Genomic DNA, 23843 nt, shown 5'->3' with positions numbered 1-23843 from the left:
GGTTAATTGAAAACTGACACGTGATGTGATTCATGTTCTTTGGTTTTACACATTTTGTGTATAAATGTCATTTCATGTATGAATATGTAGGTTCATGAATACATCATACATGCTTTTAATAATACGTGAAAGGCATACTGAAAGGAGAACGGTAAATATGAGTCAATTCATTTTATTCAATATCGATAGTAATGCTTTACCTCAATTGATAGTTCGGAAACATTTAACGGAAATTGAGTTTTATGAAGTAGAAATGTTGCAATTTCCTATTTAATTTTACTCTCTTCCTTAATTTTTTTTTTTATTTTCTATAGACGAAAAGTTTTTGAAAATTTAATCATCAATGTCCGTAACATGGTTCCATAAGTTAAGCTCAATCCATCGGAAATTCTATTTGATTTTATTCTTATGAATGAAAATGTTACAAATTTCTTTCTTACTCATCCGTGACATCATTATAATCAGTCAGTGTCTGTGCCAGAATTTTCACTCTCAATCGAAAAACGAGAGAGTGAAATCAAAGAAAATGCAACAGCCATAACTGAGAATGAGGCTGATAAGAGCAACAAGAGAAGGAAAAAAAATGTGTTTGAGAAAAACTTTATAGCTTGTGATTGAATCAAAAGTTTTTTTTTTCCATCCCTACATGTTTGAATGCTATCGGAAAATATTTTGACATGTTATTCTCTGCTCCGGGAGAAAATGTAGCCTGAATCTCACATTTTTGCCTTAATATGAAACCAGAGAGGAACGTCAAGAGGCGAACGGCAGGAAAAGTTTCTTTTTTTTTTCTTTTTTTTTATGTTATTTTATCAACTTCACTATGCGCCAAAAATTAGTCTCGTTTCAGCTGTCCGGTATTCAAGTTCGAAATAAGCTGAGCATAGTGGAAATAATAGAATATAAGGAATGAGTGTGATACTGTGATGATTAGTGGATGTGCTCTTTATTTTATTCAAATAAGCAGTTTTTAAATTCAAGAGGACGTTGACAGTTTTTAATCATGATAAAAAACAGCAATTTAAAAAATTTATGAACAAATTAAGTCAAGAGAATAATCAAATTCAGATTTAGATACCCTAAGCTAAATTAAAAATAAAATATTTTAATATGATAATAAGAAGCATAAAAAATAATTTTTGATGTGCTTTCAAAAGTGGCGGAAAAAAGTAAACAAAAGATAAAGAAAATACCCTTAATTAACGAACATGTGAACTCGTTCTCAAAAACCATTATAAAAGTAGCAGAAGGAAAATTAAAGTTGCCAGAAAAATTTTCATCTCTTCTCTGTGTGTACATACATATTATAATTATCTGTTTTTCTATGTGAGGTTTTTCCACATATACCGAATATACACTTGCATAATTTTCTTTTTGTTTCCCTTACATTTTTTTTTCATTCTCTTCTGTTCTTTTGTGTTTTCAATGGGTAAAAAAAATATTTTTATGGTAGAAATTCACGTGCGGCACAAGTGGCAAATTAACTCCAATAAACGTGTGGCTTTTTGTACTGTTTGCTTTTAAACCTTCTATAATGCTGTATGTGAAAGATTAAATCGTGAAAAAGGGCTACAAATGGAAAATGTACTAAGAGAAAATCACTTTTGGATTAATTTGCTCAGGCTTTGAAATTTAATCAAACTACCTAGTGAATTTAAAGTTTAATTTTATTCACTATGATTCCTGTGACAGCGACGGTGGAAACATTTATGGAAAAATTTATAGAAGAATTTCTTGACGATCCTTTCTTAAAAAATGTTCAACAGCATATCCGGAACAATGTTAGAATGACAAATATTTCTTGTCCTTTTTAGCGCTGGAAGGATAATAAATTGCAACCTTATGATTAAGCCTAATCATCTCAAAATAAAAATGTTTGGTTAGAGAAACGTTCGAGTATACAACTCATATGTCAGAGATACAAATTTAGAAAATACCATTTGATACAAAATTAGGCTTCCTTGCAGATGTCTTCCGACGAAATATTAAGATGTCCCGTTTTTAACAAGTCAGAAATTTTAAATAAAATTTGAATTTTGAATAAAATATGAACAAATTATGAATGCATAACACTAAATTTTGTGTTCCTCATTGCTTAATCACTCAAAAATAATTTGTTTCAACACAAAAAGTTCGTTCTTTGCTCAGTTTTTCTCATGCAATTTTTGGTACAAAAATATTACTGTAGTACCTAAAAGCGGTCTCTTTGTCTCAGAGCTCGAAGCCGACTCGGATTCTGTTTGGAAAATTCGACGGGATTTGACTCGACGCTATGCAATTTTTTGCAAGTTTCGAACGCGATTTATCTGGTTCTTTGAAAAATTACAATCATTTTTCCTGATTTTAATGAAAAATTTTATTTGCATGTACACAAAATTCCCTTAAAGCTTAGTCCAAAGCTTTCTGTTACGGACAATTCCTCATACCATTAAAGCTTTAAAGCACAAAATGCAATTTTTTGAAAGTTAAATTCGAACAAATATCTAGTTCATTTGAAATCAATTAAATGTTTATGGATACATTTTATCAATTTTTTTGCATGTATACATTCCCTTAAAGCTTATCTAAAGCTTTTAAAAAATACGCACAATTCCTCATACCATATAGCTTTAAAGCACAAAATCAGAAACTAAAGAATAAAACATTAATAATAATATTAAATCCAACAAATATCAAAGAATCTCATTAGAGCATCAAAAATGTTTATGGTACCTAGTCCAAATATTATCCATAAAAATTTGGTAGAACAGAAAATTTTCCTTAGAAATAAATTATAGAATGTGTCAAGTAACAGATTTATATGCATGAATCAACACATTTCTTTGGGCTAGGTTTTGTTTATTTTATGTTAGATTTCATTTAAGCTTATCGCTTAGAAATCTTACATGTTATTCGGACACAGATGTTGATGTAGCAATTGTAAGAGTCAGAAAAGAATTAGCTAGAGAGTAGAATTGAAATTTTGTCACGGTAATTCGTGTAAAAATATGGTTATTACAAATTTACAATCAGGAATTTTCAAATATATAAAAAAAATCAATAAATCTTTTAATGCGAAGCTCGTTTGAGTGAAAAATGGTTTTTCATACATGCACAGAAAGTAAAAAAAAGGAAATAAATTAAAACTTGATTTCGCGTAACAGTGAGCTCAAGTTGTAACGAAAATTTTTTAAATTTATTCAATCTGCTAATTTACATTTCATTGTGATTCACAACTTGCTTTGCTTGCTAATATAATTCTGATTTATTCGACTTATTTCCCATACGGATGACTATTGGTATTATGATCAATATCATCAATATTAATTTTATACTTCCATCCATCCATCCATCTATCTATCCATCCATCCATCTATTCATTTATACAACCATCATTCATTATTTCATTCACATTGTGAAAATTAAGCAGGCACATTGTTATATCTTTAACTTTTATACATATATACATCTCACTCACTCACAAAATACAACAGCAGCAAAAAAAAATGAATGTGTGCATTTTATTAAATTTTGGTAAAATGTTACAAATGTATTATTCAATAAATCAATCAATAATCGATTGAATGTGAATTATTCTTATTTACGGTGAAGCCTGAAAAGCCTAAATACACACAAATCTCTTTACATCTTCCTTTTCCATCCATTTACATCCTCATTGTCTTGTGGTTTTAGATCAAACATGGATTCATGTCTATTATTGTGTAACAATTGGATTGAGGCAATTTAATATCGTATATACGTATATGCATATGTATGATAGAAAAGATTTCCTTTTCTTCCGAAGCTTTATCAGACCTCTCGTTTGTCTGATAAACTTGATGCGAAATTTAAGATACATAAACGAATAAAAAGGGGAAGCACGCGTGTATGTGTGTAGAATATAAGATTTAAAATTTCATGCTGCGAGTGATTTTCGTGATTCTTATATATGCTTCATACATGCTGTGAAATGAAATTTGTGATGATGATGAAAAAAACATACTTTACGGTGTATTTTTTTTTATTCTTATAAAGGAAACATGAAATTTTCTATGTATACAATTACTATATGCTTTCGCTATTCAAACACTCGGAAAGTTTTACTTACCTTTGTGTAACGAACCTTTCTTTATTATTATTCATGAAGCCCGTGAAATAAATTGATTAATTTTTGATGATGTTACAGACAATTGAAGAGGAATTTTGAGGCTAAAATAGTGGAAGGTATTGTTCTATAGCAGTGGCGGGTAACCTGTCTACCACGACATATCCAAAATTTTGGAAATGTCATGAACCATTTTCTGAGTGCGGTTTTGGTCTATGATTACCAATAAGGTTGCTAACCACTGTTCTTTAGCATTTAATGTATCTTTTCTTCAATGCTGTATCACTTTAAAATGGGACATTACAAGAGCTTTTCTAAATATTTCATTACTTTTGCTTAGTCTACTGAATTGTGATTCTATTGTGTTGGCGGTACATTAAAGTTAAAAATTCAATTCCATTTCTTAAAATCCTCAAAATACAAAACATTTCAGAGCTTTCAAAAGCTTTAAAACTTCAAGTTTTACTCGTGTGGAAATATCATTATGTCTCATTATTAAAGATGAAGTAGGTATTTAACCCAATTTCAAGGGATCTTGATTGATTATCTTCATTCTATCAGCATCGATTTGATGGTCATTTATAATCAGTAGATGTTATGTGAATGGTGTTAATCTTTTCCAATTGAGATTTTCTTATTGATCTGAGAATAAGAAATTGTGTGGGGCATAAGATGAAATGTATTTAATTGTGATGAAGGTGAACATATGAAGAAGTTTAAGCTCTAGCATACTCAACGGTAATCAAAAATTCGTTAAAGACCAAAGTCTATTAAAACTTTATGTGCAATATTGTGGATCCAATATTCTATTTAATATTCCTCCTACTCTAAACATTTCAAAACTTTATTTTATAAAATGGCAACAAATCCTAAGTAATTAGTATGCTTTTATACTCAATGAAAGTGTCATTATAATTTGGGACCTTTTTTAATTATTATGTGTTGAAAGTTTGCATTTTCAAATGTGTAGGAAAACCTAAAAATTTATTTATTCACAGCTATTAAATAACTTTTTTCAGTCCATTTTTCATAACATTTTATTTGCGTATCCGAGAATGCTTGAAGCTTTCACATGCCCTAATTAACTTTTTATTTCAATTTTTTTCGATTAGATTTTTCCTTCAGACGAAAAAAAAAGCTTCGTAAGTGCAAATATCATAACACACAGACCGAGAAATGGAAAAAGAAAGGAAAAATAGTTCATGAGCTCTTATCATCATCAACATATATAATATTTTTTTTTTTTCATATTCCTATAGCGTGTACAATTTTGTGTTGGTAGTGTTTGCAATGTACACCACCCGCATAGAAAATTATCTCGTTCTCTAATTTTGTTTAAATTTGTTAGCACAGCAAAACGAAAATTGTCGAAAATGAAAATGGAAAGGACAATGTTTTTTATGAGAATACCTAATATATTATTAGAGTGGGGTGAGAGACTGCATTAAGGTGTTCAGCGACAACAAATGAAATGTGAATGTATAGGAGGTTAATGAAGGTGGTATTTAAAAAAGAAGCAAGGTGATAAAGAGCGAAAAATTATTTTATGCTTCATTTGACTTTTTCCCCATTTTCGAATGCTTTAAGAATGTACCAATAGGCTTCTATCAATTGCTCTGTGAGAAATTTTATGTGTCTTTGGGGAGCCAAACATTGCCAAACTTTTTTTCTTCTTGTCTTGCTTTAAATCGCGATATGCTTGATGACCTCCCTTGCATTAAAAGTAGCGTTCTGCTTCTAATTTTATTATCCTTAAAATAAACTTTTAGGTACTTGAATATCTTTTTAAGAAAATGAGAACAATGCATTGTGCTCCTCATTCACATAGATTTTATCACTTTTTGATTGCAAAACGTAATTGTGAAGTAATCACTCGCAAGATGTATACATTCGTGACATTTTCTTTCTTCCTATTTTCTCGTCATCATCGTCATTTTCTCCCTTATTTACGTTTTTTTATCACTTTTTTATTCTTCTTATTCCTTCGAGGCATAAAGACGCCGCATTATTTCCTTTATCTAATATATAAATAATTACTGTGAAAATTTTCATATCATAAAAGTATTTAAATTCAATATTCATCATCAAAAGGAGAGAAATTCTCACTCCTTTACTCCCATTTTTCATCACCTTGTGTATCAAAATGTATATTTTGAACCTAATTGTTCAGCGAAATTATTCATTTGCCTGAAAGGGCATATTAATTGGTGAATACTTGTATCTATTCATATTCATAGTGTAAGAGGAACGAAAAATCCATAAGGTAGCAATTAAATGGAAGTTTTTAATTAGTACAAAACTGATTTTCGCATTGTTCATTAAATTTTATTTCACAAAATTTTCATTCAAATAATGAGAATAAAATGAGACAAGAACTGAACATAGAAATGAGCAAAAAGCTAAGTTAATACAAACTTTTTGTGTCCCTTTTTTTATGCTCCTCGCCTTAAGGAAAATGAAAGGATTCACAATCAAGAAAAGTACAATTTCACGAAATTTTCAATTTTCCAGAATACAAGAATAAATTTTTTCATCAAATTTAATGATTGTAATGCCGAAAGGCAGGAATACATTTTTAAGCAAACTGCTACGCGTAGGACTGAGATAAAGGAGTAATTAAAATACATTTGTTCTCCTTTGTTGATTTCTTTCAAGCAAATTATAGAAATAACAACAATTTCTGAATTAAGGCTGACAGTTCCGAATAAAAATGCCACAATTAAATTTATTCACACCTAAAATTTTAATTAAACCGCAAAAGTAGATATTAATCACTTTTAAATTATTGTACAATTTTAGCTTTTTTGTATTAAGATCCATTTACATTAAAAGTAATTAAGGTTTAGGAACGCATTCATTTGAGGACAGGGATGAAGTCAGGACTCTATAATTTGGATTTTAAAAAATGAGTTTGAGGTTATACTTTAATCTGGCTCCGCCTCTACATTCATTTATTAAGATTTAAAAAGACAAAATCTCAAAATGACAGATGTATTTGGTGATCAACCTCATCTAAATTTTGACAGATTTTGATCCTAGCCCCTAACTTGGATTAAGTGTCAAATGTAGAGGCAACCAATATGAAGCATGAGATTCATTCCCTTAATTTCCAAGAAAAAGCGACTAAAAATAAGAAGAAAAGTTTTCAATTAAATTAATTTTCTGCTAATTCTACCGTAAAATTACTTTTAATCTTTAACATACATCCATGCATACATATGAAGGATTTTTCTCTTAGTCTACATCGATATCTTTTTTCAATAGCTATAAATAAATCTGTACAAAAAGAAACTTGAAAGCAAAAATTTAATCAGAAGCCACAAATAAGGAAAAAAGGAAAAAACAAACAAGTTTAAGACTTTTTTGGCTAAATGGAAATTAGATGAGAAATCTTTAATTTTTGGGGATTTTGTGGTGAAAAATTTCATTAGGATTTTAAGGTATGGAAACTATAAAATAACTCTACTAGCTTCAAAATGTCACACAGAAACAAAATTTAATTTATTAAAGTCAAAGCCTGAATTTTAGGTTAAAGTCGCTTGTCAAAAGATGTTTTCAATCCAATGCATAATATTATGTGCTTTAATATCTTTAAGAGCAGCTTATTCACATTAATTATAATTAATTATTTACATGTCATTCCTTATCCGATGCGTAAACACAAAAACATCCTCCAATGCCTTTTCTTTTTATTTTAATAAAATTTATTTTGTTTTGCTCATCAGTGCCATAAAATTGTCGCAGTAACATTTCCAGTAAGAAGAAGATTAGTAGAGACAATACGAGGAAGATCTCAGAAGCACAATGGAAAAGCTATGGAGCTCAATTCTGATGTTTTTATTGCTGATCATAAGACGCAATGGTAAGAACGGATTTTTGACATTCAATTAACATAATTAATCTACCCTTTTTCTTTGTTTTTTGTTATACAAAAAATCCTTCATTTTATTATGATAATACTGGTTATGATCCTTTACTTCATATTCCTTCTCGTGACTTTGCGGAGAATAAAAACGAAAATTAAGAGAAGGAGAAATAATAATGAAATGATACAAGAGAAATGAAGTATGATATTAAGAAGATTTATTATTGCCAAAATGCTTTATCAGTCTCTTTTTCTATTTGTTCTATGGATATACATACAGAATGAAATATGATTGAATGAGAATGAGATTTTAGTTAATTGGTTATCATTATTTCTACAACATTTACTTCGAAACAGACTCTTTATTTCCCTCAATGTATCTATCTATTCATTAATCTATTCATTACTATAACTTTTTCTTCTTCGAATGTTTTTATTCCTTTTACTGCCTCCTTTCACATCTTTTTTTTTTTTTTTGCTTCCGTTTTCTATTAAATGAACAACAGTTCGACTGGATTATCAGAAATAAATAATTACTTTTGTTAATCAACTTTCAAGGTTGTTGTGCTGTGGCTTTTACGCAGCCAAAGGCTACATTCATAGAATTCAAGACTGTAAAAAAAGTTTTCCGTTATGCCTTAAACCTTGTTTATCTATAAGAATATTTCCTTATTATTAAGTACAATGATGGGATTACGAAGACTAAAATTTCTCTCACCACAATGTTGGTACATAATTTTAACTTTTAATTAAATTTAATGAGTTAACCAAATAAAAAAGCATAGTCTCTTCAGAAAATTCCTAAACTTAGGCGCATCTTTTATACTGATTGATATTAATGAATTTGTGTCAATGATTTTTAATAATTCCAGAAAAAATTATTTTCCTATGCACATGGTTCAAGACATTTTAGCGATCAAATGATATTCTATAATCAAGATGCTTCCATGTGGTAAAAAGTCAAAAAATAACTAAATGTTCTTCACTGATTCCAGGACTGATTCCTAATTGTAAAATGGAATATCCCTTAAAATAGTTACAACCGTTACAAGTTCGCGTTTTACCTTAAGTATTGTGTCGAAAATTTATTAAGCTCCTGATTTATTCTTTTGTTTTGTTCATTCACTTCATTCAAAAAATTTTAAAAAAAGTAGCAAGCCTCAAAAAGTTGATGAGATTTGAAAAAGCTATAAAAAATCAGTATTCAATTAAACTGGATCGATAAGCATGTCTAATATATTTGAATATTCCATCTTAATGCAACATTTTATTTCCCTCAAATTATACCACATATATTCAAATATTGACACAATTTTTTCATCATTTTGAATGAATATACGCATTTTAGAAATGAGAGGAACGAGTAAAGTCACATGAAATTAAACTCCCATAAAACTGAATAAGGGAAGGATTTTCTTGAACTTTCAATTTAATCTTTAAATTTATATTTGGAGGAGGCCTTAGGAAAGGAATTGTCGTTTTAAAAATCAATTTAGAAGCTTAATGTGAAAGCTTCTCGAAAGGCTTTTGAATAAAACATTTGAATCGTCAATAAGTAAAAGAAAAAGGGATGAAATGGAAGATGAACAGAAAAATTTTTATTGCATGTAAAATGAAAGATTTTGTTTTCCGTAAAATACCTAAAAGAAAATAAAATAAAAAGTCAAAATGAGATATGCAGAAATAAAGGAAGGAAGAAAAAATATAATAATAAACTGTCGTTCCTTGTGAAGCTTAACAGAGCAAAATGAACATAAAAATTACATATTCGCCAAACATATATATGTATGTTGAGGAAGAAATCCCATTTCACATGACAATTTCCGTTCAAAAAGATTGATTGAAAGCTTCTTATCATTGATATTCATTTTTCGCCTTATAATACTTTGACGCATGAATGCGCGTATTCGCAATCGTAATCGGTATCTGACTGTTGGATACAGAAATTTCCCTCTTTTTATCTTCCTTATTTTATGCCACTGAGCATAGTAATATTTGTAAAATATATACACACAATATGCCTTAAGGCACGAATTTTTATTTTTCTGTTTCTCTTTTAATGTAAATTTAATCTTATCTTGCACAATTTTTCTTGCTTGTCAAATGCCTTAAGAAGTCGATTTAATAGAAATGAAGTGTCCTTGTGGTGAATGAAGCACAAAAAATTCTAACCATAATTTAAAATTCAAATTTATTTGTCCTAAAAATTTAATAAAAAAGTCCAGTCAGTATTCGGAATTTAGCGTCTCTTTCTTTGAAGCTTATCCATTTTGAATGAAAATTTGTATCCGTTTGCATAAATCGACCAGAACTGTTGTCCTTTACTTACTCCATCATTGATTTCACTAAATGACAAGCTCTCATTGAGATCCAGAGAAACCGAATGAAGCTAAAGCATATATTTGCTAAAATATCAATTTGCTATATATAGAAGAAGTAGTTTGATCAGCCTTTCACAGAAGGTGCGAACATGTTATGAAGAGAAAATCGTTTGTCCGACAATTCTGTTAATCCTCAAGCAACAATGATGTTTGAGTCTTAAGTAAAAAATCTCTTGGTATTTATTAAATTAAGGTTCAATGATTTAGAAGAAATCCATTATGTCAATAAATTTCTATCGCTTCTGTTGATTATATTTCTCCAACATTAAGAGCTAAAAATGAGAAAAAGAATAAAAGAATATGGAACGAGAGGCAATTCCGCTATTATTCAATGTGACCTTTTATCAATAAAGGCAAATAAAAATAAGAAGTCCTCGACTTAATTTTATAAAATTGAAACAAACTTGAATATATTTTTTTCCCTTTTCTCTCGTTCTTTAATTACAAAACAATAATCCATAAATTCCTTATCCCTTTTCCCCAGATTCGCTACAATTTTTCTTCCATTCACCCATTCATCTAGAAATTTTAAAGATTTTCGTATTTCTCTTTCCAACTTTTCTCAATTTCTACGCAATGGGATTCTACAAATGTATAGACATTGTAACAATGAGAAAGCACAGAAAGAATTATGTCCCGCAGGGTCTCTGTAATTATTACAAAATAAAATAAATATTATGTTAAAACCCAATAGTAATTATTCAAATCCCCCCCTCTTCTATCCAACTGGTATTAATAGTATCAACAGCAGGCTGGCATCCTTTTTTCTCTTCAACCATTAATTTTTTTCTAGCTATTATTTCCGTAATTTTTTTAACGCCATAAGAACAAAAGAATGACGCTTTACATTATTTTGTTATTTAGTCAACTTCCGCCATGTGTTACCACTTTTACTGCACCCTTATTTTTTGGACTATTTATTTCGCGTTTCTATCTTTAGCAATGAAATATTCTTAGCAAGTGATCTAATTGATTTAAAGATAGTTCCATTCATTTAACTTCTGACAATGAGTCCTATACTGATGTACAATTAATTTATAACATGTTCTCCTTTTAAAATATTCATGCAAACATATACCGCATAAACCACAGAACAGAATCAAGTGTGAAACGCAAATGAATAGTGAAAAATCATAAATTGATTATTTGCGTGACTGAATGCAATTTGTTGTATACCTGAAATTTCCTTTCTCTTTTAGTTCCTATACATACGCTGAGTATATCTTTCCTTCTCAACATTTCTTCATTGTATTATGTTTAATTATACCATTCTATATGCCCATTATTTTATGCTAACATTTTGTAGCTTTACAATGAAATTCGTCAAATAATAAAAGAGAAAATATTATGCAAAAGTAACATTCAGTCATGTTTTCTAAAGGAAAGCTAAGCACAATAAACACGAAATAAATTTAATTGAATGTAAGATGCAGTAAGACAACAACATAAATCTATTAAATAAATGTCGCCTTTCCATCTGTAATATCCAAGGCAAAAGAGTGTGTGTATATTTATGTCCCACCACCTTCTACACATTAACGAAGAGAAAAATATATGTAATAAAGAAGTTTTAATAACAATAGAAATACTTTTTCCGGGTTCTCATGCCTTTCATCGCTTTATTCACTCAATTCATTGTTCTACTTCATTCTCTTCTATATGTTGTCACAATGTTTATGTTCTTACAATGAAGTAAATCTCTGAATGTGTAAGGATATGTCCAAAATGTTATGTTATAGGGTTGAAAATTTATTTTATACTTCATTAATACACACTTTATTTTTGGAATATGATTTTGAATAAATTCTGTACATTTCCTGAAAACTTTAGTTGAAAAGGTTGACTTCCTTATGATTTCATCACATGATGAAGCCTTTAATCACCCATAGGTCAGACTCACGCACATTTCCCTGACCATAAAATTTATTCTCAAGAAATCACACAACCTACACGACAGTATAGGATTGAAACATTAGATCTTGATTAAATTTTTATTCTCTGTAAGATAGCGATGTTCTTGAAAACAGCACAAGTGTACTTACCTGCCAGAAAAAAATGTTATAATTTTTTTTAGCAAATAAACTTTTTGAGTTTTTAAGAACTCTCGTGAGACCAAGTGTTGCTGCATTAACATATTTTATACTTTTTTCTGATGTTTACTCTTGACGAGAAGAAGATATAAACACGTCTATGCGTACCAGTTCCCAATGCATTAAAATTTAAATGAAAATTTTTTGAAAGGTCTATTGAATTGAATTTTTTATCGCTTAATTTTTCATCTCTAAACAAATTTTCAATAAAATATTTAATTGAAATCTAAAATCATTCAAAATTCAAATTTTAATTATACATAAATTAACAGAGTACGTAATCTGTCTATGTATTCGTTACATTTGCCTCACACATTATTGCATACAATTAAGTATCATTCATTCGAACATGAAAGTGGAATCAGCTCTGTTTTAAAGAATCATATCCCGACCGACACAAATGAAAAAATGTCCACCAAAGAAGTTTTAAGTATCTGCTGAACCTCCTTCATTAAAACCAAATGGAAGTCGCCTAAATTTGGCGTATATATGACTGCACATCATTTTGTCATTTGTATCGCTCGGGTATTAAAGTATTTATTAGTCATAGAAAATTGAAAATCAATATTGAAATTCATTTAAATGCTATTAATATTATACAAGCATGAGCGAAAAAAAAGAGCATAGTATGAATTTCGATGTGAATGCCTCGTAAAATTGATCATCTAAGTGCTAAACAATAGTATTTAACTAGTTTGCATATTAACATTCATTCTGAACTGCAATCATGTGCTATAAAATAAAATAATCTTCTCTTTCTCACTTTATCCTACAAAATTTGAGTACGAAAAGACAGCTCTATTTAATGTTTCACTGTAAACACTCAAATGGGAATTTGAGTCCATCAATTCTCTTACCGAAAATATTCTGACATTTTTCTCTCATCTTATTTTCATTTCATCATCTAAAATGACTAAGGATTGTGTCAAAATTTTGCTGAAAGCTTCCATTCACATCCACAACAAGAACAGCACCAACAACAACATCACTATGGAGATATCGGGACAGATGAACCACAATTTATAACGAAGGGTCATTTATATAGAGCGGTGGTTGGAGACACAATTGTTCTGCCATGCAAAGTAAAAAATTTAGGATCATATGTTTTGTTATGGCGACGTGGTGCAGCGGTGTTGACTGCACAAAATTTAATGGTCACTAGAGATGCTCGTTTTAAAATAATCGATGGCTACAATTTGCAAATATCAAACGTTAAAATAACTGATGCTGGAGATTATGTATGTCAAATAGGAGATGTTGAACCACGTGACCAAGTTCATACGTTAGAAATACTTGTACCACCATCAGTTCGATCAGTTCCCGACCACGGAATTATATCAGCGCGTCAAGGTGGAACTGCAACACTAGAATGCAAAGCTAGCGGCAATCCGACACCTCACATATACTGGTTTCGAAAGGTATGGAAATTCATTATTGATCAAATATTCTGAAAGGCTTTTTTTTTTCATTAACATCAATTGATGCTTATTAATTTTCAGCATAAAAAATTTGTATTCAAGTTACATTTTTGTTAACGCTAAAAACAGCAATGAACCAACAAAAGAGCTTTTGTTCATCCAAAAAAATTTTTTTCACTATTAATTAAAAATCTCTTATGCAATACAACATCATGCACAAAAACAATTTTTCTTTTATGCTATGCACATGTTCATAGTGTTTTTCTTCTTTTTTCATAACAGACGGCAAAGCATTCATCAATGCCGCTTGGCGAGGGACCCGTTTTGATATTAGAACAAGTGGGTAGACAGCATTCAGGCACATACCAATGTAAAGCGGAAAATGGTGTACGGGAAGCTGCTTATGCGGATGTAAATTTAAAAGTTTTGTGTAAGTTTTTTTCCTACATTGGAGCTTGTTGAGCTTGTTAAAAATTGCATTTAAAATCCGGTATGAATAATTTAATTTGTAGCAAAAAACTCTGGAATGAAACTTTTTTTTCTAATTTTAATGCATCATCGAGCATACGATTTTACCATTTTACTGGGAAGCTGCAGAACGATTTCTATATGCCATGTATTTTTTTTATATTATATATGCTGAAGCCCAGACTCAAAGTAAAACTTTTTTTTCATGTAGATTTCCTCATCTTTTTTTCTAAAGTTATTTTTCAACCCCTTTCTCGTCTCCCATCTTTTTTTACCTCATACCCATCACTTCTAGTTTTACCTACTCTCCTGTTGTGTCAGTATAAAGTGCGGTCAGCAAGGCACTCTAAAGGCAACTCTTTCGTTTGATGATGTGGTTAAACATATAAAAACTTTTGCCTCTTTTTTCATCATACGACTCCTATTTCATATCGAACTTTTTCTACTACTATTTTTGATGACATGAATAAATTAGAAAACTATGTTTGGGCATCTTTTTTACATAAGCGACATGAAGAAACAAAAAAAGTTCTTTTTTGTCATTAAAACATTTTTTTTTTCTTTATTTTCTATTTTACAGCACCACCAGAGCTAAGCACAGAACGACAATGGATACATGCTTCAGAGAGTTGTGAGATTGAGATCGTGTGTACTTTGCAGAGTGACATGAATACAGAAGTAATTATTTCTTGATTTACTCATAGGAAGTGTAAAAATTGTTGTCTAAAATTTAATAGATCAATAGATATGCAATCAAGGCAAAACTTTTCCAATATATCATAATCAATATACTTTGCAACAAAAAAATATCTATGCACTATTAAAACTTTATCGTGCTTACATATTCAACATGATCTAATCAATTTATGTATGAAACATTTTTAAATCGCAATTTAAAAGTGCTTAACTTTTAATGTAAAAAAGATTTAAAGTGCTAAAAACTAAAAAATTGATCCTGCTGAATTTTTTGAAGTATAAGCACGAATTGGTAATCTGGCTCCAAGATTGCGTAATTTTCTGATTTAAAACGAACTCGGCAGCAAGTCAGAGTTATGCCGGACTATCAGGTCGATTAACCGATTTGTGTTATTCATGAGATACCCTCTTAAATTAATATAATTTGGTTATTCAGGCATAAAAAACAAATAATATGTATTCCAAGAATTTAAGCATACATAAGATTATTAAAAGAATATAAAGATGTTAGAAGAAAGCATGCATCCTCATAATATTTACATACAAATAATTTTTAAAAGGTGTATAGATATAGAAGAGAAATTTTAAAACAAGATACATGTTGCCAACAATGTTTCACCCGAAAAACTTTGTAATTTATTATCAAAATGCAAAAAGGGAATTTTTTTCATGTTTGAGTATCTCCAAAAGAAACACATACAAAAAAATACGCCAAACGGGGAAACATGAGTTGGGAAAAAAAAAGTTAAAGTGGCTTCAACTTTTAAACAATCCTTACTCTTTTTTTTCAGTAACAGTGAGAATAATGTTTATGTGTATTTTTGTCTATTCACCATGCAGGTTTCATGGTATCAAAACTCATTCATGCTCGAGCCAACAGATCGTCGTACAATGTATTCACGAGGAAATAAGTACATTCTTAGTATAGTAAATTTTCGCACAACAGATTTCGGTAACTACAGGTTCGTGCTATTTTATTGTTCTAATATGTTCACTATTAAACACTTGCTGAAAGTACATTTATTATCATGGAATTCACAGAATACAAATTTTCAGATCCCATTATTTTTCATATCATTATTAATTGCATTCTCGATATTTCCTTCACACTGTATCTTTAATATATCCATCTTCTTCATATATATATATATATATATATATAAAATGGAAAATTAAATTCATTTTTGTGTGATTTTTTATTAAGATAAATTATCTGATTCCGTATAATTAATTGTCGATGAATGGGAGAAAAATACGAAAAGAGTTGGTTGGCTGGATGACGGACTGGGATTTGGTCCATTAATCAGTTTGATTAACTATTTTTATTCATATATTTATTCATCTTCTTTGCACAATATTGTCCATTCATTCATTCTGTCTCATTCAACATGGTTTGTTTTCATATTAATTCATGACTTGCTTTCAATGCCTACGATGGTAAAGCACACATAAATACACTTACATATATTTATTTTATTTTATTTATTGATGTACATACTCTTTTTTTTTATTTTTCAATCCAATCTCGAAATAGTTGTGTTGCTGACAATTCATTGGGGAGAACAAAAAAATATATCGAGGTATCAGGCAGACCGGGTCCAACGGAATTTCTATCATCGCAATATAGCAGTCATTTGGATCGATACAATTTGACATTTAAAATTGAATCGCTGCCCGATTTAGATGAGATTAAATTGCTATACAGAAAATTGATGGTATTGTTGCTGATGGCGATATGAAATTATTCCATTTTAACATATATAACTTGACGTGAGGAAATGTATTTAATTGATAAAAATGGCAATGATGCTGAAATTTTCATGCTAAATTATGACAATTAAGCATTTCTTTTTCTCACTATTAAAAAGTCTATTTAAATAATTAATCAATTAAATGAACATACATTTTCTGAATCAAATTGACAACTTTTGGCACTCACAATCAATTTATGTCTCTCTTTTTTTACTCTTTCCACAACTTTCTATTGGTATATTTATGTAGATTAATGAAACATATCAACGACCTGGAAATTGGAATGAACTGGTATTATATCCATCTGTTTCGCGATATGACTCACGTCACTTTGTTATGTCATATATTATAACGAAGTTGGAGCATAATTCTGTATATGAGGTGATGGTGCAAGCAAAAAACCGTTATGGATGGAATGAGGTACAATGAAACAAATTTATGCTCTTTTACTTTATTTTTTTCTCCTGTTTTCCTTCTCTTCGTTGCAATTAACTCACCAACTCTTGGGGAAGAGAATGAACAACAGAACATTGAAAGAATGTTCTAAAAGCATGAAAGAAGAAAGCAAGAAAGTTTCTCGTGTGATATGCAAGCGCGCGATTTATTATGTTGTCAAGCGAATTTATTAACAGCATAAATAATTCAAAGAAGAATTTTCCTCCTGGAGTTGCAAATTCTTTTCTCATGTTATTATTATTTTTATACTAGTCTACATAAATGACTTTCTAAGTAGTTTCATGATCCTAGAATTTTTCCCTATGAATTTTTAATTATTTTTTTCTCCTTGCACTTTAACCATCATTCCCAATCTTGATAATTCCTTTCATATACTATTTCCTTTTCACAATCCTTATCGGAAAATTTTCATTTCCCGTTTTTTCTTCCCATCATGATAAAATCACTAATACATGTACTAATACTATCAACAATAGGTCAGTGACATACATCAATTTCATACAAGAAGCTATGGATACGTGAACGAGAATATGGACTTTATCATAAATTCAATTTCAATGACAAGCAGTGGAACCGTTGTTTACAGAAGAAAGTTCATCTTCATCATCATATGTTGTCAATTCCTTTCAGCATTCTTACTCAGTGTGATAACTTAGAATAGGATTGCTTCTATTATATAAACCATAAACTAAGTGTAAAATAAATTTCAAAATTTAATTGTGAATTTATGACTTGTAGATGATTAAATAGAACGAATATTAATGAATATAAATAAATTAAAATCTAAACAATAACCTTTTGTGTTCCATTGTCCTTCCTTGCAAAAAAGTTTGAATTTCAGGGTTGATACATAAACACAGGCAAACACTGACTAAGCATGAATCGCATAGGCATGCAATTTTCCTTACGTGACCGTTTTTAACTTTGCAATATGCATACATACATACTTTGAGTTACTATATACCAGTAGTTGGCAACCTTCTTTATGTCACTTCCCACTCTTCAGATTTTGAAAATATTTTACAGCATACCATATCGAAACATGCTATTGAGTTTAAGTGAATATTGTTGAGTTTATATTTCAAAATCTATCCCTAAAAACTCAAAAAGCTATGGGTGCCATAGCACTCAGGTAGTCTATCACTGTTAAATACGATACAATATAAATTTACATTGAAAGAGTACGGTAACTAGAAATCTCAAATTATCAAAATCACTGAGAAAAACCTAAAATTTATTTGTTTATACATCCACTTTTGCGTTCAAACTATTGCCATTGCTGGCTGCTTTAATGAAACTAAAAAAAAACTGTTGAGTGTTGATTTTTTTTTTATATCTCTCTCATTTTTCAGACTTTTATGTATGTTGCATGGATTTTCTCGCATAACTAAACAACAAAAGAGGAATAAACACAAAGCATAAAATAAAAAGCTTTTGAATATATCACAACAATATATACATATATAGTACAATGTAAAAAAGCTCGTGAGTGCCTCTTAGCACCATATGCGACTGATAGGAAAAATAAAATGCGATTCATATATTTTTCTCTCTTTTCATCCATAGATATATTCGTATATCTAGTGTGACTTTACATGTGTAGGCATTTCAAAGTGCTAGCTCTTGTATAAAAGAGGAAAATTCATATTTCAGTTATTATGGAAAATTTCAATATGTCAATGTATGCTTCATCCTATTTATGTTGAATGCTTTGCTTATTCAATTTACAGTATGAAAAGGCATGAATGTTTCACACGTTTCCTCAAAATGATTCCTTTCATCATGTGACACATTCACATTTCAATTATCCATGTAAATATGTAGAATGTATGATTAATTTTTCCTTATATCCTCCAATATATTCAATAGATTCTATAGGTATTAATTAAAAAAAATTAATCATACGTGTATAGTATTAAAAAGGAATCAATTGCATAATACTCCTGAAATGTGAATACTGTAAAGTAAAAAAAAAAATAAAATAAATCTTTTGACAAGTATTAATTGAATTTTCAATGCACAAGAATATTTTGATGTTGAAACTATAAATGTGAAATTCATTTGCATGAATCTGTAAGCAATACTTTTAAACAGTGATTCACAAACTATGATTCGCGAGACAAGTGTGTTGGAACCTATCTTTCAGCCAATCTATGGTATTAATGAATTTGTTCTTGATGGAGCTCCAGAATAACACTCCATGCTCACTAGGACGCGATGATTACGTAATGGAATCTTAACGATTAAATTCATATGGATGCCACACAACTGTGGTTGTCAAAATTTCTCTTTTTTGATTGATATACTGCTCAAACCCTAAAAAAGTGTTTGAGAATAACTGCATCACAATTATAATTATTTTCAGGAATTGAATATGTTTGAACAAGTTGAAAGACTCATATTACATTGACATATCTAGTTGCTTTAAAATTAAAAAAAATGGTCCATTGTTTATGAAAACAGCACAATGTAAAATAGTTCTGGATTGAGTTTCGCATACTACTTTAAATATAAATTAAATCAAAGCAGAAATTTTGAATTTAAAATCAAAGTTTGAAGGTTTTCTTTCCACAATTCATCAAATTTACATTGTTCCATTTAGTAATAATCCAGGACAAAGAAATTTTAAACTCTGATTTACTGAAAAGAATTTATATCACAATTAAATCATAAAAGTTTAATGCTGATATTTCATTTCTGTCCAATTCATGTAGGTGAAAGTTGTAGAGTGTCTATGTATGCACACATTGCATGTGAAATAAAATTTATTCATCATCACACCTGCTTGGCTATGAATCAATCACTTTTGTTTGATGCAAACTATGTATACATGCATTTCAATTGATTCCATTCTCTATCGCTCCCGCTTTCCTCCCAATCAATGAAAAATAATTTTTCCAAAATGGTAAGAAATTAATTCCATTTTTCTAGGACTAAAGCGCTATTGATTAAAGATCAATTAAAATAGTGTTAAGCAATAAAAAATACGAGTGGCTTAGTGATAAATTGATTTATTATCGAATAATACTTTATCCATCAGAACAAGCACAAAACAATTGATTAAGTTAAAATAGCATGTTAAGAATAAGAAGATATCCAAAGTGTATTTTGCGAAAAAAAAATTTCGAGGAGCGGCAAACAATGAAAACTAAGGAAAAAAAAAGTTTTTCCAATTATATCATGAAAAGCTACAAAATTTGTGTCATTTCGTAATTCGATTAGATTTCATCAGCAATTTTATTTGGTTTTAATCAGCATTTCGTGTCTCCTCGTGCTGTCGAATTTGAAATTATTTCGTCATTCAATTAAAGTTTCTCGATACATAAACTGATATCATGCACAGTGAAAGAAAAAAGAGGAAAGAAGAGAGAAAAGGTGAAAATAGATAAAAACTTTGACAATCAAACTTATCGTTCAAATATACCTTGTTGTTTTGTACATCACATTCTACGTTTATATTTGAGTCAAGCAAGCTTTATATATGTTGATTGAATAATTCTGTTGTTGTCATGCAATCATGATATTTTCAAATTAAGATAAACATAAACTATGTTTATTGCCTTAAACTGCCTTAAAGTCAATTCCTTTATTATCGCTTCTGAATTTTGAAGGCATTCAATCCATCACTGTCAGTTATTGACTAATAAAATCATATATTGAGTTGTATGAACACATTTTGAGTTTTTATTTCGTTATTAATGAACTACACTATTTTACTCGAGAGCCACAATCATCATGAGGACATATCATAGATTAGCGATATCACATCAAAAATATATGATGATGCTCTGACTAACAAAGACGAAAGATGTAAATGAAAGTGGTCTTAAATTTGCGTAAATGATGTTAATCCTTTAAAATATAACGTTGAGTGATGATCTGATACAGAATACATTCTAATCAGAAGGCATGCCGATAGGAATGTAAGGCTTTAAAATAAAGAAACTTTTTAAGGGATGTCACTTATAAACTATCCCTAATTTCAGTTATTTCTGGTTTCAGTTAAAATTTTGCATGCAAATGTTTCTTCACAGCTTATGTAGAAAGTAACGAACTTCCACGTTTGATTCACATCCATTTTATTTATTAATCTTAAAACTGTAAATAAACTGTAGACTATGTATGTAGGACGTAAATGTGTTCATACAAATTTTGTTGTTTTATTGTGTTTTATCAAGATTTTTTGAAATTTTCCACAATGCATATATTTTCCAATATATTTATCTTCTACATATCCATGTGTACATATTCAAGTACATATATGCTAGAAATATCAGGAAAAAAGATATGGTAAGAGCCTCTCGAAGCCATGAAATCATTGAAGCATTTTTGTGAAAAGTGTCAAAGTGCTTTAATACTTTTTCCCAACATTCTTGCAATGTCTCGCCTCTTTTCCTTTACTCGTCTATTCTTTTCTACAATCCATGTGAATTCAAATATAAAACTGTACACTTTTCCATTTTCTGATGGTTTGCTTGCATAAAAGCGATTTTCTCCTCTCTTTCTGTTCATTCCCTATCTCTATTCACAAATCTCTGTCGAATCCTTTTTTTTCCTTTCTTTCGCATTATAACTTTGTATAAATATAAAGCTACGTAGCTACTGAGAATATTCTAACGAAGAATATGAAAGAAAAAGTGTAATAAAAAACCGAAACAAAAAATTTTCAAAGTTTTTTTTTTCCTTCTTTCTTTAGCCTTTTTTTGGTCTTATCAGGAAATACTTCAATAATAACATTTGAAAGGAAAAAAATTGCTGCTTTGCCTCTCTTGTAAGCTTTATTTTATACTTCTTCAAATAAAAACATTTTTCCATTTTCTAAGTGAGATACCATCCAAATCTCTTTTTGAATGTTTTTACTATTTTATAAAAGATTTTAACTTCCACACAAAAGCGTATAAGTTTCGTTCAGAAAAAAACTACCCTTTTCCAATGCTATAAATAAGCCATTTCCAAAATATTCAAATGCTGCCTTAATTTACGTATCAAACTTTCCAATAAAATTTTATTAATTACTCTGAATGAATCTAAGTATATGATATTTGGTAAGCAATCTTTACAAAAGGTCAAAGAACACCAATATTTAAGCCGTAATTAGGAATTCCCAAAAACAACGAATTGAAGTTAAATGAAAGACTGATTCAACTGTTACAAAACTGTCTCAATCTATTAATTCCATGAGTATTGTATGAAACTGCTTGTCTACAAATTCACTGCTTCAATAATATTATGCCATAATCTGGGCGTCTGATTAATTAATCGCGTTAATTAAATGTGGTTTATATGATGAATCACTTTTCACTCACTAATATTAATCGGCTGTAAAGGTTCCAAAAAAAATTGCTGAAATTCGCTTACAATCTAGAAAAAAGACACTCAACCTTAGATTTATTTACAAATATTCATTAACAGTGCTTAGGATATTTTAACTAATTTCTGATTATCAAAAAGAAAATTGCCATTATCAAATGTTAAAACTTTGCAAGAGAAAAAAACCATTATAAGTACACAAAATGAAAATCAAGTAAACATTGAAAATTATTTTTCATCATTCAAGATCATTCAAAAAAGTTTCGTCAAAGTAGCAAGGTTATTTTCATCGTGCTCTTTCAATTGTCGCTCAACATTGATTTGAATCATGTTTGACTGCATAAACGATGCAAGCCTAGATGTAAGTAATTTGAATTAAATACTTTTAATTCAATTTATTTTAGGAAATTTATTCTACGATCATGCATGTTAATTTATTTTTCTTTATCTTTATTTTCAGTTTGTATTTTTCAAATTTACCAATAGAAATGGAGATAATTTAACAATCTTCATTCACGAGTCCTTTAATTCGTATTATGTGCATGCAAATCTCAAACTCAAGATCGCAAGAAATTAAAGTCTTACGGATTTTAATTGTAAAAAGACGAACCAAAAAAATCAAGTGACCATTGGAAATTATTTTTTTATCATTCAAGATCATTCAAAAAATTTTCGTCAAAGTAACAAGACCATTTTCATCGTGCTCCATCAATTGTCGCTCATCATTGATTTGAATCATGTTTGACTGCCTAAACGATGCAAGCCTAGTTGTAAGTAATTTGAATTGAATACTTTTAATTCAATTTATTTTAGGAAATTTATTCTACGATCATGCATGTTAATTTATTTTTCTTTATCTTTATTTTCAGTTTGTATTTTTCAAATTTACCAATAGAAATGGAGATAATTTAACAATCTTCATTCACGAGTCCTTTAATTCGTATTATGTGCATGCAAATCTCAAACTCAAGATCGCAAGAAATTAAAGTCTTACGGATTTTAATTGTAAAAAGACGAACCAAAAAAATCTAGCAACCATTGGAAAATATTTTTCATCATTCAAGATCATTCAAAAATTTTCGTCAAAGTAACAAGACCATTTTCATCGTGCTCTATCAATTGTCGCTCAACATTGATTTGGATCATGTTTGACTGCCTAAACGATGCAAGCCTAGTTGTAAGTAATTTGAATTGAATACTTTTAATTCAATTTATTTTAGGAAATTTATTCTACGATCATGCATGTTAATTTATTTTTCTTTATCTTTATTTTCAGTTTGTATTTTTCAAATTTACCAATAGAAATGGAGATAATTTAACAAT

At 29.4% G+C, this 23843-nt stretch overlaps 1 protein-coding gene across 3 annotated transcripts; it reads left to right on the top strand.

Annotated features, from left to right (window-relative positions):
• Positions 1-855: 855 nt before the first annotated feature.
• LOC139088743 (limbic system-associated membrane protein-like) lies at positions 856-17943 on the top strand. Of its 3 annotated transcripts, none has more exons than XM_070638014.1 (9): positions 856-1289; positions 7810-7946; positions 13339-13838; positions 14121-14268; positions 14887-14984; positions 15843-15964; positions 16537-16717; positions 17004-17174; positions 17687-17943. In XM_070638014.1, exons 2-9 carry the CDS (start codon positions 7889-7891, stop codon positions 17864-17866), a joined length of 1458 nt encoding a protein of 485 aa, XP_070494115.1. In that variant the 5' UTR covers positions 856-1289; positions 7810-7888; the 3' UTR covers positions 17867-17943. The 3 variants fall into 3 exon arrangements, with proteins under 3 accessions (XP_070494115.1, XP_070494116.1, XP_070494114.1); XM_070638015.1 differs by having other exon boundaries at positions 856-1293; XM_070638013.1 differs by having other exon boundaries at positions 856-1326.
• Positions 17944-23843: the final 5900 nt, after the last annotated feature.

The sequence above is a fragment of the Chironomus tepperi genome, unplaced genomic scaffold (assembly GCF_022539635.2).
Source record: "Chironomus tepperi strain 1889 unplaced genomic scaffold, CSIRO-AGI_Ctep_v1 contig_170, whole genome shotgun sequence".
In the NCBI taxonomy this organism is placed as follows: Eukaryota; Metazoa; Arthropoda; class Insecta; order Diptera; family Chironomidae; genus Chironomus; species Chironomus tepperi.
The sequence above is the reverse complement of the archived record's forward strand: the minus strand, read 5'-3'. Positions and strand labels throughout refer to the sequence as shown.

Bases quoted from the DNA above. Each gene is read 5' to 3' on its own strand.
- LOC139088743 (XM_070638014.1), top strand. From the start codon at position 7,889: ATGGAAAAGCTATGGAGCTCAATTCTGATGTTTTTATTGCTGATCATA. The intron at 13,839-14,120 runs GTATGGAAATTC...TTTTCATAACAG, and splicing joins ACATATACTGGTTTCGAAAG to ACGGCAAAGCATTCATCAAT. The intron at 15,965-16,536 runs GTTCGTGCTATT...ATCTCGAAATAG, and splicing joins ACAGATTTCGGTAACTACAG to TTGTGTTGCTGACAATTCAT.